The 15,367-nt window shown below is 40.5% G+C and overlaps 5 protein-coding genes across 5 annotated transcripts; 2 read left to right on the top strand and 3 right to left on the bottom strand.

The window, feature by feature from the left end:
- Positions 1-297: 297 nt before the first annotated feature.
- On the bottom strand, positions 298-2,235 carry GCK72_008929 (uncharacterized protein; the record flags this gene model as incomplete). The annotated part of the gene is made up of 5 exons (XM_053727125.1): positions 298-389; positions 447-964; positions 1,268-1,577; positions 2,039-2,134; positions 2,178-2,235. The coding sequence occupies 5 exons, from the start codon at positions 2,233-2,235 to the stop codon at positions 298-300; spliced, it is 1,074 nt and encodes a 357-aa protein (XP_053586702.1).
- A 265-nt stretch (positions 2,236-2,500) lies between these two features.
- On the bottom strand, positions 2,501-7,883 carry GCK72_008928 (uncharacterized protein; the record flags this gene model as incomplete). The annotated part of the gene is made up of 6 exons (XM_003095874.2): positions 2,501-2,712; positions 3,387-3,519; positions 3,567-5,108; positions 5,156-6,241; positions 6,821-7,292; positions 7,771-7,883. The coding sequence occupies 6 exons, from the start codon at positions 7,881-7,883 to the stop codon at positions 2,501-2,503; spliced, it is 3,558 nt and encodes a 1,185-aa protein (XP_003095922.2).
- A 1,649-nt stretch (positions 7,884-9,532) lies between these two features.
- GCK72_008927 (uncharacterized protein) lies at positions 9,533-11,056 on the top strand (the record flags this gene model as incomplete). The annotated part of the gene is made up of 5 exons (XM_003095876.2): positions 9,533-9,556; positions 9,820-9,912; positions 9,963-10,177; positions 10,265-10,967; positions 11,018-11,056. The coding sequence occupies 5 exons, from the start codon at positions 9,533-9,535 to the stop codon at positions 11,054-11,056; spliced, it is 1,074 nt and encodes a 357-aa protein (XP_003095924.2).
- Positions 11,057-11,905: 849 nt separating this feature from the next.
- GCK72_008926 (uncharacterized protein) lies at positions 11,906-12,885 on the top strand (the record flags this gene model as incomplete). The annotated part of the gene is made up of 2 exons (XM_003095892.2): positions 11,906-11,962; positions 12,043-12,885. The coding sequence occupies 2 exons, from the start codon at positions 11,906-11,908 to the stop codon at positions 12,883-12,885; spliced, it is 900 nt and encodes a 299-aa protein (XP_003095940.2).
- Positions 12,886-13,059: 174 nt separating this feature from the next.
- On the bottom strand, positions 13,060-13,323 carry GCK72_008925 (uncharacterized protein; the record flags this gene model as incomplete). Its single annotated transcript, XM_003095890.2, has 1 exon — positions 13,060-13,323. The coding sequence occupies one exon, from the start codon at positions 13,321-13,323 to the stop codon at positions 13,060-13,062; it is 264 nt and encodes an 87-aa protein (XP_003095938.2).
- Between the last annotated feature and the right edge of the window lie 2,044 nt (positions 13,324-15,367).

Raw genomic sequence — 15,367 nt, 5'->3', positions numbered from 1 at the left:
ACATCAATTAATTCAGTGAACACTCCACAATTCCAACGATTCATTGAATGAAAACTCTATTGGTTTTTTTATCACCGTGCAATATTTCTAGTCACTTAAGTACTTAACGATTGGGAAAAATATCTTTCTAATGTCATAAAAATCCTAAAAACAAGAAAAAGAGTCACTGGAGGAAGGAATGAACAACCCGATACGGGGAGAAAGGCAACAAAATGAATACCTATCAACGGGAATTACAAGAGTTTTTAACAGAAAAAGGGTATTTGTGAGTGGAAAAAAATGACTAGATGACTAGAATCAGTGTTTTTGGAACAAATATTTAAAGTATTCGTAGAAGCTGATCATGATAGCACACGCTGGGGACACTTTGACGATGCGGGGAAGTAGACCTGAAATTAAAATTATTATCAAAAATTTCATTTTATTTTTATTTTCGTTAGCCTCACCTGCAGAGAACGCCGAAATTCCCCGTTGGTGATACATCTCTCGAATCACCGTGGCAATCGATTTATTCATATCATCGGCAGTGCCTCCGATTCGAATCTGACAATTCGTTTTGATGACGTCGAATGGATGCGTGAATACAGAAGCCAGACTTCCAGCAGCCGCTCCACTGACAAATGAGACGACGAACGGTGAGTGATCGGGTCCTTGATGACGTGTGAGACGAGTCTTGAACCAGTCGTATCCAGCCCAATAGATTCCGGAGAATGGGATGTCTCGAAGCATAGTGGGTGTCCATCCCAAATAGAAACTGGAGATTCCTTTCGTTGCCCATGAGTGTTTTATCAGGTGACCGATTTCATGATAAGTCAATCGCTGACTTTGCATTTTTGTCCGTACCATTTCGATCGGACTGACTACTGTCACTGCAATTGTTCTGGCTGCAATTCCAGCTGCGGCGGCTGCTGTCCAATCAGGAGGCGTCCATTTATCGGGGGAGAACGCACGACGGCAGCACATTCTGGAGGAGAAAAGGAAATTAAAAATTTATTTTTCAGTTTTGAAAGTTGAAAAAATAACACTTGTCAAGCTTTTTGCAACTTTTTTTTTCAATTTTTTACCGAACATGTGAGCATTTTTCAGATTTTCTGAATGATTTGACTTTTCCGCGAAAAAATTCGAAAAATTGCATTATTTGGCCAGTTACCCATGCCGGGGCTTCACAAATATAGAAAAAATCGAAATTTCTTGGAAAAATAAGCCTAAAAAGTGCTAATTTTCATCAAATTTTTGGATTTCTGTACATCCAGATGTCCAAACTCACTTCTTCTTCAACCAAACCGACAAATTATCATAAGTTGTAAAATAGAACACAGTCGCCGGCAGCGCCATCACCATCGTCGGCGCCAACCCACTCCACAACGATCGAATCCCCTCGTGCCTCGCGATTTTAACCATTGCATCAGCCATTCCACGGAAATTTCCAGGCCGTTGATACCATTCGCATGGTTTTCTGACTTCACACGCCTCGCAGACGACGTCCATCAATCCATTGTGATAGTAGAAACATTCTCCTTTTGGAAATGGGCGGGACTGTTGTTGTAGACGGATTTTCACAACGTCGAGGGGTGTCACTGGAAGGGAAACATGAGGTTTTGTGTATTGTACTGTAAAAAAAATAAAGTTTCGACAAGGATTTTCAAAAAAATGTCGCGAGCTGAAACGCAACTGCGGCAGGGAGTTGTGGGCGGGGCTTAAACTGCAAGCGGCGCTGTCTAAATTCCATCTGATTTTTTTTAACGAGCAACATTGAATTTGAAGATAAAATCGTATTTTAATTAATTAAACATATGAAAAATAAATATACACCACAAAACGTTGAAAACATCAATTAAAATACAATTTTATAAAAAATCAGCTGGAATTTAATCTGCGCTGCTTGCAGTTTAAGCTCCGCCCACAACTCCTTGCCGCACTTTGAAAATCCTTGTCGAACCTTCATTTTTCACAGTAATATTTGTAAGCTCCGCCCATATTCAAACCACTTAGGCGGGGTTTATTGTGGACGGAGCTTATTCTTTCTCTCTAAACTTACTGAAAAGCGACGTGACGATTGCACCAGACGAGCTTGCGGTGACTTGTTGCATCACCCCGACTGTCAACTGCTTCTGACAACATTCCACTTTTTTTGCTGGAAAAATTATAATTAAAAGTGGGCGGTGCTTGTTATTTACCGCATGGTCCAGCTCGGGAACAGTTGGCGACTCCACTGTTTTCACATGGAGATGGCATGTGTCTGAAATTAAGAATAAATCGTGTTCAGAGCTGTCTGAAAGAATCAGTAAATCGGTAATGAACCCTGAAATGAATCGAGAATCATGATAATAACATTATTTTTCATTGAAAGCTTGAGAAATTGAAGAACCAATGGGATACGTATAAATTACGATGGGAAGGGAGACGGGGAAAACCGAATTGAATATATTAAAAACAAGAAGAAACAAGGTTAATAACGGGGAACCAAAAGACACAAAACACTATTAGAATTAACCGAAAATTATTCTGGAACGTTGGCCTTGTAGACGATAGTCTGTCCAATATCAATCTTTTCACTTCCAGAAGTTACAGTAATCTTGTTATCAGCCTCCAAATGGAACACATCTCCATCGGCCAGTTGAATGTTCTCCTCGAACGGACTGTTGCATGAGATCACCTTACGATCTCCCCATACCGAATCCTTGTATCTCCAGAGGGTCACCTCGTATTTCGCTGAAATTTTTTGAAAACTATTTTCGGATAGATCTCATTTTTCCGTCTTTCCTGTTGAAAACGCGTTTTTCTAAGATTTTTTGAATAATTTTGAGACATTTTAAGTCCCAAAAATGCGTTTTTTTTCGATAGGTGACTAGCGCGCCTTTGACGCTTCAGAAAACTGATTTTTGATGAAAATTGTAATTTTCAGACCAAAAAAAAACACATTTTGACCGATTTTTTGTCCGAAAAATCGTATTTTTAGCTTAATTTTGCAAAAACCGGTTTATTTTGATGGCTGGCATGCCTTTGGCGCGCTGATTTTGGCAAAATGGCAATATTTTAGATGTTTTTCAATGATTTTGAGTCATTTTAAGTCCAAAAAATGTGTGTAAATGACTGGGGTGCCTTTGACGCTTCAGAAAACTGATTTTTGATGAAAATTGTAACTTTCAGACCATAAAAATGCATTTCTCACCGATTTTTTGTCAGAAAAATCGTATTTTTAGCTTAATTTTGCATAAAAACAGCTCATTTTGATGGCTGGCATGCCTTAGGCGCATTGATTTTGGCAAAACGGCAATTTTTAGATGTATTTCGATGATTTTGAGTCATTTTAAGTCCAAAAAATGTGTGTAGATGACTGGCGCGCCTTTGACGCGCCAGGAATGACTTCAATCGTTATCCCTTACGCTTGATAGCCTTGCTGATACGTCTCAACTTCCGGATGATCATCGAAACAGTGTCGCCGTCGCAAATCGGAACGACCACGTCGAACATTGCATTGCAGATTTGGACATTTCGGAAGACAAGATTCACGCTTGGCTGGAAAAATTAAATTATTTCCAGAAGAGACAACTCAATAGACTCACCCTCTGTGGCAAGAAGCTCATCATCGGCACCAATGGAACGGTAGTCTCCACAAAGTTCGGGTCGACTCCTTCCTCATCGGTATGTCGGATAGAGACACGATCCAAATCCAAAGCATTCATAATGAAATCAATATTCTCATTGAGGATAGCAGTTTGATCTATTGGACTGGAAGAGGCGAGAGCTGATACTCCCTTCTGTTCGTATCTCTCTTTGATCATCTGGACGAATGGCATCGCTTTCTTCGCGAATTTCTTCAATGAATCCTCCTTTCCGATCATCTGACTAATAACTTTGTTATCTGGAAGTGCTCCGTTGTTTGCTTTCGCCTGTGTCTCAAGAATATCAAGAATCGTTTTCTGCCATGGTGGATATTGTTTAGCGACGAAGATAACAGCCTCAGTTGGTGGCGTTGTGTTCTCCTTGGCTCCCTTCTTCTTTGGCGCCATATAAGTTTTGAGACGAGCACGGAACTCGGCCATCGAGTCAGATATGAATCGAGAACCGAGTGCCAACTTCTCATCGACAGCGTCAGTGGCAGGCCATGGAGCATCAATGATAAGTCCATCCTTTTTGAGCAATTGCCAAATGTATTCAGCGATATGTGGGCAGATTGGGGAGAGAATGACCATTTGAGATTCGATGAAACGGAAGACAAGAGATTCACTCATTGGCTCATCGATTCCAGCGCACAGCTCTCTGTAGGTATCTCTGATAGCTTGATACTCGAAGAATCCAGTTTTAAGAGCCTCTTTGAAGTTGGTGGCTTCGTAGTTTTGTTCGGTAACCTTGATGAGAGAGTTCATCTCGTTGGCGAAGACACGATCAGCGAATCGGGTGGAGTCCTTGCGGAGAAGTCCAGCGTCTCGTTGCTCGATCATTTCCTTAATCCACTCAATCATATTGAACAATCGGAGAATCGCCGCATCAGCCATAGCGTACACAAAGTTGGCGTCTTCCAACCCGTCTCCAGCATCAGCAAGACTCAAACGCATTCCGTCGGCACTGAATTTCTCGATAGCCTCCTCAAGAGTCATAAAGTTTCCAGTGGATTTCGACATTTTCTCATTATTCAACAACAAATGTCCATTGGCACGGATTCCCTTTGGCCATTTCGATGTGTCAGTTGGCCAGATGGCGGCGTGATTGAAGAGCAAGTAGGTCAAATGATTTCCGATGAGATCCTTTCCAGACGCTCTCATATCAATTGGATACCAGTACATGAACTCTTTTCGGAGAGATTTCAGTTTCTCCTCCTCTACTGGCATGGTCTTCGAGTCGTAAACTTCTCCGAGGAACACATAACTCCACGAGCCATCTGTCATCTGGTCGGCCTTGATTCCAGCTGGTCCAACAACAGATCCATCGAATGCTCCTTGCTGAAGAAGGTGAGCAACGGTGTAGTAGGCGTTATAGATGGTGGAATCGGAAAGAGATTCAATGAGATATTGGGTATCCCATGGAAGTTTGGTGCCAAGACCGTAACTACGCGAGCACGCGTACTCGTGGAGCCAATCGACGGTGGTTTCAAGTGAACGGCGAGTCTGAAAAATGATGTTCCAATATAACATTTTCATCAGTCTAGCTTTACCTCATCATTAAAAGTTCTCATTGGCTCCAAAACCTTCTTAGCGGCGGCCTTCCATTCAGCCTCTCCATAATTCAAATACCATTGATCACACAAGGCGACGACACACTCATCTCCAGATCTACTGATTACTTTCTTCTCTGGTTCAACGTATTTCGTGGCGAGACCCTCGGCAATCAAATCATCCTGAATGACTTTCTTGACGTCGGCTGTCTTCTTTCCGGCGTACTTTCCGACAAGCATGACTCCATCGTAGAATCCTTTCAAGTACACCTCCTTCTTCGCCTCCTCCAACTTATCCTTCTCGTTCTGTGACTCGATTTTCAGTCTCGAGCACATCTCGACAGCAGCCAAGTCTCCGAGTCCTTCGATTTTAAGGATTGGAGTAGGATCGAATGGGAGAACCATCTCATCCGTTAATCCATACTTCTCTCTCAATGGTTTCTTCTTCTTGAGATCCGAAAGAGCAGCAAAGTCATCTGGAGAATCTGAAGGGACAGATGTGACGACTCCAGTTCCCTTATCGTCCTTGATAGTGAGCATTGGAAGAGCATAAACTCTTTCGTACTTGGCGAGAGGGGCGGAGAGAGGAGCGCCGAGAAGTTTAGCTCCAGCAATCTTCTCGAGTCCAGCGACATATCGAACCTTTCCGTTCTCTTTTGTCAATCCTTGATACGACATAATCCTAGCAGATCTAGCAGTCGCCACAAACACTTGACTCTCATTTTCCGTTGCGTAGAATACAGAATATTGAATATCCGGATGGAGATAACAATTCGTTTGTCCGTACATCGTTTCAGGTCTCAACGTGGCTGCCACCAAGTAGATATCCTCTTTGATATGAGCCAATGCCTGTGGTTTTGGATCTAATACCTTCAACTTGATCAGTGTATACTCTTGTGGTCCGACGCCTTCTCCACTGGCACGATCGTGATCCATACATGGTTGACCGTCTTTTGGCGAGTAGATTGTGTATCGTTTTCCGAAATCGATTTTCTTGGCGGCACGGAGAAGGTTGAATTGCCAGCGGACGAACGAGTCGAAGTAGGGGTTGACATCGGTGGTGATGAAGGCGCGCCTCCAATCGGCCTGGAAGTGGAATGGATTGAAACTATAATTGTAAACCGGATCAAAACGGCTCGGCGCGTAACTTGCTGAAAACGCAATTTTATGAGCTGAAAAATATACAAAAATGTAGATCTCGGCGAGTTCTATGCCCTTGACCTACTACGGATCGAATCCATGTTTGTTAATGTGCCGCGAGCGGGGAAAAAGTGTCAAAAACCGCGAAAATTGTCAAAAAAGTCATTCTAGCCCGGTCCGCGGCACATTATTGAATAGCCATCCGGACCGTATTACATCTTATAGATAGAACTCGCTGAGATCTCAATTTTGGTATATTTTTCAGCTCATGAAACTCAGTTTGAAGCAAGTTACGTGCTGGCCCGGTTTTATAAGTATGATTGAAACTGGGAGGAGCTTGTTATGAAAAACGTTTTTTGAACTTTGTGCAAGTAGAAAATGATGACAAATCCAAGATTTTTTGTGATTTCAACCGAGAAATGATGCAAAATGTCAGGTGGTCACAAAAATGAATGAAAGGTTTTCAAACACTTTTTTGTACGTTTTCAGATATTTCAATTATTGAAAATCTTGATCAAGATTCACCTTCAATCCCATTTTCTTCAAATCATTAATGCAATGTGGCGGGAAATAATACAACCAATAAGTTGGATCCGAGAACTTCTTGATCTCCTCATCCTCCAAACCCAACGACTTCATAATCTGCCATTGATACTTGGCATTTCCCGTCTTCGCCACCAATTTACTCTTCTTTCCCTTGCTTTTATCCTTGATAATCTCATCGACAGCAGACACTTCCTCCTTGACGACTTCTTCAACGTCTTCTGGGAAATTCGGTGGATATCCAAAGTCCTCCATCTCTCGTTTCAGCTTATCAGCACACGCTTTGATTGGCATTCCGGTGCAATGGAATCCGAACGGGAAGAGCACTTGTTTGCCTTGAAGACGTTGGAATCCCGCGGCGAATTCGCATTTTGACGCGGAGAATGTGTGTCCCAAGTGCATACGTCCATTCATGTAGGGGAATGGGAAAGTGACGAGGTACTTTGGTTTGTTGCTGAAAAATGAGGGTCTTGGGAGAGGATTTACAGAGAAAATTGCCAAAAAAAATGGCAAAATGTGATTTTCAGCTAAGAAGTTTAGTAGTTTTTACAAGAATTTTACGATTTTTTTTAGAACTTTCGGAGTTTATAATCGGAAAAGTCCATAAGAACTGAATCTTTGGAAAAAAAACAAGAAAATTCTAAAAGTTTATTGAAAAATCAATAGTTTCTCGCTAAAATTACAGAGAACTGATCGAAATGCGATTTTTAGCAATCTGCAACGATTTTCCAGCCAGAAAATATTGTTTTTAGTCTAAAATTGACGATTCTGATAGCAAAACAGAAAAAAAAAACCATTTTTTGTTAAAATTTTCAGTTTTGTCTAGTTTTTGAGGAAAAACTTGGCGGATTTTTGAGTTTCTCTTCAAAACTTTGATTTTTTGGCCAATTCTTATTTGTCTCTTCCAATTTTCATATCCAACGAAAACTCACTCATCCCTGGCATCCGATTCGAACGCCTTTTTACTCTCCCATAGCTCTTGAATGCTCTTTTCAATTTCTTGAAGTTGAGCAACCTTCTTCCGCTCCTTGCTAATTTTCGACATGCTGCTATTCGACAGCTTTTGTTACCCTGAAAAATATGAGTTTGGGGGGAAATTGAAATGAAAAGCAATGTTTTGAGAAAAAACGAAGGAATACTGACCTGTAATAACAATAAATGAGTAGAAATTTAAGCAATTATTCACTTTTTTTTAGTTTTCGATTGAAATCATAGAAAAAACAGCTGTGTGATTCGTATTTAACTAATGAGTAAGCACAACATGATGTAATATGATTTTCACACTTTTCGCACGAAAAAACAGAATTTCGCAATGACTAATCACGATGAAACACTGATTTTAGAAGTCTAATTATGAATAACATGAGTCTCAATTCAATTTTTCAGATTTTAACATGAGAAATTGAATAATTAGGCCCGAAGCAGTGAGGCAAAAGTCCCCAAAATCGAAATGGCCTAACTCCTGGGAAGACTTCGGCCACGGCCACGTGGTCTTTTTCACACTCGAGTGTCAATCAAGAAGAAGAAAAAGGATTAGAAAGAAGACGAATTCAATCGAAATCGAGCAGATTTTTTTTCAATTTTTTTAAATAACACATTTTCCGGAACTATCATGCTGAAAAACTGTAAAAAAAAACCCGAACTGAAAACCAGGACAAATCAATAAGTTTAGTTTCGAAATTCTGTGAATCATGTGACTTTTATTTGCCTTGTTTCGGCTTCTTTTCGAAATTTCCTCATTTTTGCTTGTTTCTTCTCCGATTTTCAGTACTTTTTGAGACATTCAACAGATATGGTTAGAAATCTGAACTCATCAGGATTTTGAATCTGCATTCAAATTTAGTTTTCTTTGAAAATTTGTCCGATTTATTCAATTTTTGATATGATTTTCGGGAAAACTAAAATTCTGATTATTCGAATTATCATTTTCAGACAGAAGGTTATTTTTAGCAGAAAAATTAGAATTATCGTTGAAAATCCTCGAAACTATAATAATTTTTCTTACATTCTGAATAGCATAACATTATTAAATTAAAATTCTTCTTTTTTCTTTTTTCTTCCTTCTTCTTTTCTCTAATTTCTTCTCAAACTCTATCTCAAATTGGTTTTTCTTTCTTCCGTTACATCCGTTTTTGAATACTATATTGATTTATATACAACGTCCCACAGACATTCATCAGACTCAATAATTCAAATTTCAGAACTGCACAGAACGCGACGCAGGGGCTCGCGACGCGTCTCTCGATTCACATAGTGCACAATCGACGTCTCCCAGAATAACTATTTTATTATTTCATTTGTATATCGTTAGTTTTACCTCTCATTTGTATTGTTTCCCATTTAACCATTTTTTCTAATAAATCCAATCCTATCCATCCATCTCGAACCTCTATTTTTCAGAGAATTTTAACTTAAATCTCAATCAAAATGCAATCAGTCGAATCATTGGTCAGAGACTATGCGGATACCCTGGCAGAGCTGACGGACAACAACAAAACTCGCATTAAATTATTGACTATTATGGCAGATGATTACAAAGAAATCGCGCCACAAATAGTCGACACCATTGAAAATTATTTATTTAATTGTTCTGATAAAATAAAATTACCGGTTATCTATGTTTGTGATTCCATCTTGAAAAACATTCAGAAACCACATGATTTCGATAAGTTGTTTTCAATGCGAATTTTGCGGATGTTCGAGCACGTATTTCGAAAGGTAAGATTGGAAATCTCAGGGACTGACCTAGATGGTCGAAAAGTAGGCGTTACCTGGATTCTGAACCCGTTTCAAAGTTTTGGTGGCATTAAAATGACATTGAGATCAAATGAACGTTTATGTTGTGCCACGGACCATTTTAATATGACTACGTTCAGAATGTCGGCGTTCTCATTGTCAGCTTTCCAGAAACTCAATCAAAGAAAACCAGATATTAGGATCTAGACGAGATCTGCAGTTTGCTTACTTAATGTTTTTTTCAGTGCGACAATTCAACCAAATCGGCTCTCTTTAAACTTCGTTGCACATGGAACACCGTCTTCACTCCATCAACACTTCATGCTCTGGACATGAAGGTAAGCTTTGATTAATCTCGTTCCGAGTAGTTTAATTCGAATATTTTCAGATCAAACAAATCGATAGTGCTTGGCCGATTGTGACCCCACGGACTCCAAGTCCTGTAGCATCTACTGGCGCTTCCCCAACAGGATCATCATCTGGATCATCATCCCCAGACTTGTCACCGAGAGGAACAAAGCGTAAATGTGATTCAGGAGAGAATCATAATGGTCCAAACCCAAAAAAGTCTACACAAGCAGATCTCCCATTGGAAACTTTCAAGTGAGTATTTTCAATATTTAGAAAGCTGAGATTCTGTGGATTCTAGTCAACCTGTTTCTAATCTTTCATCAAATACTCAATTTTCAGACAAGTTGCTCAACCACCACCATCATCACAATATCCGCATCAACTACATGTGTGCGTAGTACAGCCGAAACTTGAAGTTAAAGAGGAGCCTTCATCAAATTCTCCAAAAACCAAGGAGGACTGGCTTTCCTATCTCCGCGGCCTTCAACAATCTGGAATCTTGCCACCTGTCAAGCCGAGTCCACCACCAATGGATCAGTCCAACTCTCAGAAGAGCCGAAAGCGAAACAGAGGACAATCCAGATGGGAAGCGATGCCAGTGGTTCCAACTCCACAAGTTTCTCTTGATGACTTCAACATTCACAAATTGAGTGTCCGTCACAATTCCATCGTGGATGCATTACTGACACCAAGAATGGATTCATGCAAACACTGTGGACTTCGTCTCGATAATTCTAATGGAAAGTCCAAAGAATGGAAGGATCACATGGACTGGCATGTCAGAGAGAATTTGGGAATCAATAAACCATCTGGATCCAAACATCAGGAGTGGTATCCATCTTCGAAGACGTGGCTGACTCCACGTGCTACCGAGGAGCCGAAGGAGCAAGTGGCTAGTGAAGTAGAGGAATCTCAACCAGGAGTTCCTTCCAGTGGAACAAAAACCAAGAAGTGTTCAGTATGCAGAGAGAGATTCAGTGAATACTACGATGACGATGAGGAGATCTGGCGATTCAAGGATACCGTCAAGGTTAATGAGAAGGTAAGAGTTCTTGATTAGAAAAATGTGTTTCCACAATATGTTAATTTCAGATCGTGCATACTGGATGTGCTTCAGATGCGACTCGATGATTGGACAACATCGTCCTTCGATAATTTCTTCTTTTTTTGATAATTTCTTGTACAATTTGTACATTTTCGGTGTTTTTTCTCTTTCCCGTTCGAATAAATATATAAAATTCAAAACTTCGTTTTGAAATTGATAGTTTACAGACACAAAATCCCCTCAGCGGGCGTGGCACCTAGTTTCCTTATAGTGTAACTGTTACACTAGACCCTGAACACTCCCACTTCGAATTCTGTCATTTGGGAGAATCTGACCAGTCAGAATTCATTCTTCGGTAGGAAAGTAGCTACACCTTTTCAAAAGATTCAGATGGAGTTCTTCTGATAGATATTCTATCAGAGGACCATAGTTGTAGATTCTATGCGTTTCCAGAAGTTCTGACGTCACATCAACCTCTTTCCAGTGACCACTACAGTTCATATTCCGGTTTCCCAAGTTCTCTATGTACTTAATTGTCCATCTGACGACACCTATCATTCGATTCCTCTAGAATAACCGATTCACTCCACTGACCACCTTCCATCCCATTCTGCTGTAACAATTTTTCCAGCTTCTCCTCTCTGACCAACCAACCCAACCATACAAAAAACAGCCGAAAAATCCTGTTCTAATTTCACTTATTGCGCAACCGAAGGAGGTCTCCTCTCATCACTTTCTCACCTCATCACACACCGAAACTTATATGATTTTTACCCAGAATGGAACCAGATTTCAGCTGACAGATAGATGTCCATCTGGAGAAGGGGGGATGAGATATTTGAAGGTTTTGTTACACTATATAGTCAGCAACCCGATTAGAAGAGTATTTAATGACGATTGCAACTGACCGATTTTAACATTTCTTACACATAAATATGCGTAGGCATCTGATTATTCTGGCGGTTTGTACAGTGGCCCTGGCACAGAAGAAGGTGAGTTTTTTACTGTAAATAATAGACTTTACAGCAAAAACTAGGTCAAACCATCTAGTGTAACATATTGCAATTTTCAGGCCAGACAAGCCAGTAACACCGAAAATCTGGGCGATGACTACTCAGACTTTGCTGCGCAACCAGTCAAAAATGCCGGAGCCAACCATGAGCTGAAGCAAGTGACCTATTCAACAATTGCTCCAAAATTTGATATCCCAACACGAGCACCACTTCTGAATCCAAACCCAATTGGTCACTCTCCAGTACAAGCTACCACGAGGAAGCCAGCCGTCGTTGACTACAGAAGAGGATACTTCTTCCAGCACTATCCATGGGATAGACTTCCAAGAAGATATCTTCTTCGCCCTGGAATGACCTACGTCTACCCACCACAATACCATCATGCCACTTATCGCTACCCATATCTTCCATACACCGATCACTACAGTATCTACCGTACTCACCCAGGAATCGGATCTGGATGTGGTGGAGGAGGATGCGGTGGTGGATACCCACAATCTGGATATGGTGGATACCAAGGATATGGGCAATACAGCAGCGGATGCAGTGGAGGAAGTGGGTCCGGATGTGGTGGATATGATGATGATGACGATGAGGATTCTTATGAGGATAGTGAGGAGGGGGATGGAAAGAGTGGAGAGGCGAAGATCAACAAGAAGGATCCATTGGAGGATTTAGAGTTGGAAGATTTGGAGAAGCTATCCAAATCTGATGACGCGAAGTCTTCGTCTACTTCTGATGCAGCCACTTCTGAAGATTCTGATCTGGAAGCAGAGCCAATTGAAATCAAGAAGACCGGATCTAGCTCCAGATCTGGTTCCAAAAGCAAACATTTGGATGACGATGATTTGATCGATGACCGGAAGAAGGCGAAGAGAAACTTTTTGATCAAATGGGCTTAAACCATTTTTGTTATTTATTTATAATTGTTATTTCTTGTCTTGACAATAGCGGATCTCAGGGACCAATTTGCAATAACTTCCCAACTTTGCAATTTTTGAATATAAACAGTTCAAATCACTTTATTTAATTACATGACACAACGTTCAATCCCCCGAGTCTCTTGAGAAGAAGAGTTACTGTAGATCACAGAATTGCATTGTCTGACATACACTATTCGAGGGGATTCCCTGACGAACACGTTGGAACATCTCCTTCACATTCTCTGACACGAATTGCACACAAACTGGCTCCATTAGACCCATTTTATCGCACTTTTTGAACATTGCGTTGACGGTGGCAGTCGGCGTCATCTCTTTTTCGAGCGGCTCACTGAGCACCGTACATAGCATGCAAGTGACGACAGAGGTCGCTTCGCAGTGAAGTGATGCTGAAGACATTATAGTTTTTAATGGAATGGCCGTGGTCGAGGCCTAGGTTATCTACATTTAAGAAGCTAGGCCATCAGCAACAGTTCCTCTAGAACCTGCTTATTACGCAACTAATTTTCCCTTTCCGTTCCAGGTGACCGACCTACTTTCGCTTTTCCTTCTTATCTCCGCTTTTTTCGTCTTTTCTCCAAATTTCCATATATATTTTTGGCAGAAGACATAGGAAAAAAGCGAGGGATAAGAATGAGAGAACGTTCAAATATGAAAATGAAGAAGTCGTCTCAAATTTCTTCGGGGAGAAAAAGGGTAGGCGATTCGAAAATGAAATCGACTCTTTTTGTAGTCTTGTGACTCATCATCTTTTGAGAATTTGAGCCATTTGGTTTTGACATCACAATTCAATGAAATTGTGGGAGATCAAAATTACAAATCACAGAAACCGCGCGAGGGTCAAAAAACTACACATCCGGGTTTTTATGAGTTTCGCTTATTCGAAATTAGATGAAAATCGCAGAAAAGTTGAACAACTCGAAGGATCGGAAAGCTGAGCTGAAGTTTTGGTTATTCTGAAGTTTTCGGAGCCGTTTTTCCAGTCTACAATTTTGGAAAAATATAAATTTCTGGAAACCTCCGATAAACTGGTCTCCATTTTTTTGAATCTATCTCATAAAGGATCACAATGAAGCTCTCGAAACTTTCAGAATTCTGAGTATGTTCTGCTCATTTGTGAATCGCAAGTTTCAGACATGCATCCGAGGCAGGTCCGAATTTCTATACTTTTTCATTAAAACGGTGAACTAACAGATTTTTCTTATAGTCACGGCTTCAATGAAACAAAACTCGTATCTCAAAGACTCGTGAGAACGTTTTGCAGCTGAACTTTGCAACATTTGCATTCTGGTCAATCTCTTGGAACGGAAATTCCAACTACTACCCAACCAACTTACAAGAAGCCAACAGAATAGTGAATACAAGAGACAAGACGACACTTGAAGGGCAGACCATCTCAGGCGACGTGAAACGGACAGAATGATCTAGAATGGAGGAGAAGCTCATCTTCACTTCAAATCTCGTCATCATTCCGGAACTTTGATATCGAATAGCACACAAAAACGCCGCCTCCCTTCAAAGCACTATTATGAGCTTCTGGATTGTGCCTCACATCATCGATGTTGAAAGAGAGAATCTCGAATTCCCACTAATAATAGGCTCTCTTTCCATATATTGAGACTGATGTTTTGATTGACTCATCTCTTTCATCTCGACAAACTAGAAAACTAGGAAATTAACATTCCGAACGGATAATGAGAGCACGAAATCTAAATCTCAGAAGTCAGAAAAACAACTTTGTCTGGCGCACCAAATCCGTGTTTTCAACAACTTGTTTCTAGCGAATCCGTGGATTCCAAAGAGAAATCCTTTAGATATCTCAAGCGAAAACATACGCTGAGCTGACAAGAAACCCAGGTCTCATCGCCTAGTTTTTCGGATTCTTCAGTTTTCAAAAAAAAAATGGAGTGACTGGCGCGCCGAATCCGCGTTTCGAGCCACATGCCTTCTCCGAAGATGTACACCGAACATTTCAGAATCCCCTATATCGAAAGAATCACTTGGTCGAAAAAGCTACAGAAACCACTTCGAAAATTGAGAAAATCATGATAAAAAGAGCGGAAAAAAGGAAACGCAGCGTGGTGTCCTCGCCCGTCTCCTAACACATTGCAATATATATTTTTTGCCAAAACGACCGTCGATTTCGTCACTTTCCTGGGGTCAAAACAGTCAATATGCACAAAATTGCGGAAATGCTACGAATGTCGATTCGACCACAGAATTGTTAGTTTTTTTTAAATCATGGTGTTTTCGGGGATTTTGGGCAATTTTGGGGGGAAATTTTCGTTTTTTTAATGAGGAAATCGCAGAATTCGAAATCGTTTCAGTGAATAATCAGTGATATCGATGAAATATAGATACATTAATAACGAAAATTTGAAAAATTTTTAAGGGAACATTGCCAAAAATTGTTTTATATTTAAAAAAATTTCCTGTGACCTTT

This window comes from Caenorhabditis remanei, chromosome III (genome assembly GCF_010183535.1).
Source record: "Caenorhabditis remanei strain PX506 chromosome III, whole genome shotgun sequence".
NCBI classification, from domain to species: Eukaryota; Metazoa; Nematoda; class Chromadorea; order Rhabditida; family Rhabditidae; genus Caenorhabditis; species Caenorhabditis remanei.
The sequence above is the reverse complement of the archived record's forward strand: the minus strand, read 5'-3'. Positions and strand labels throughout refer to the sequence as shown.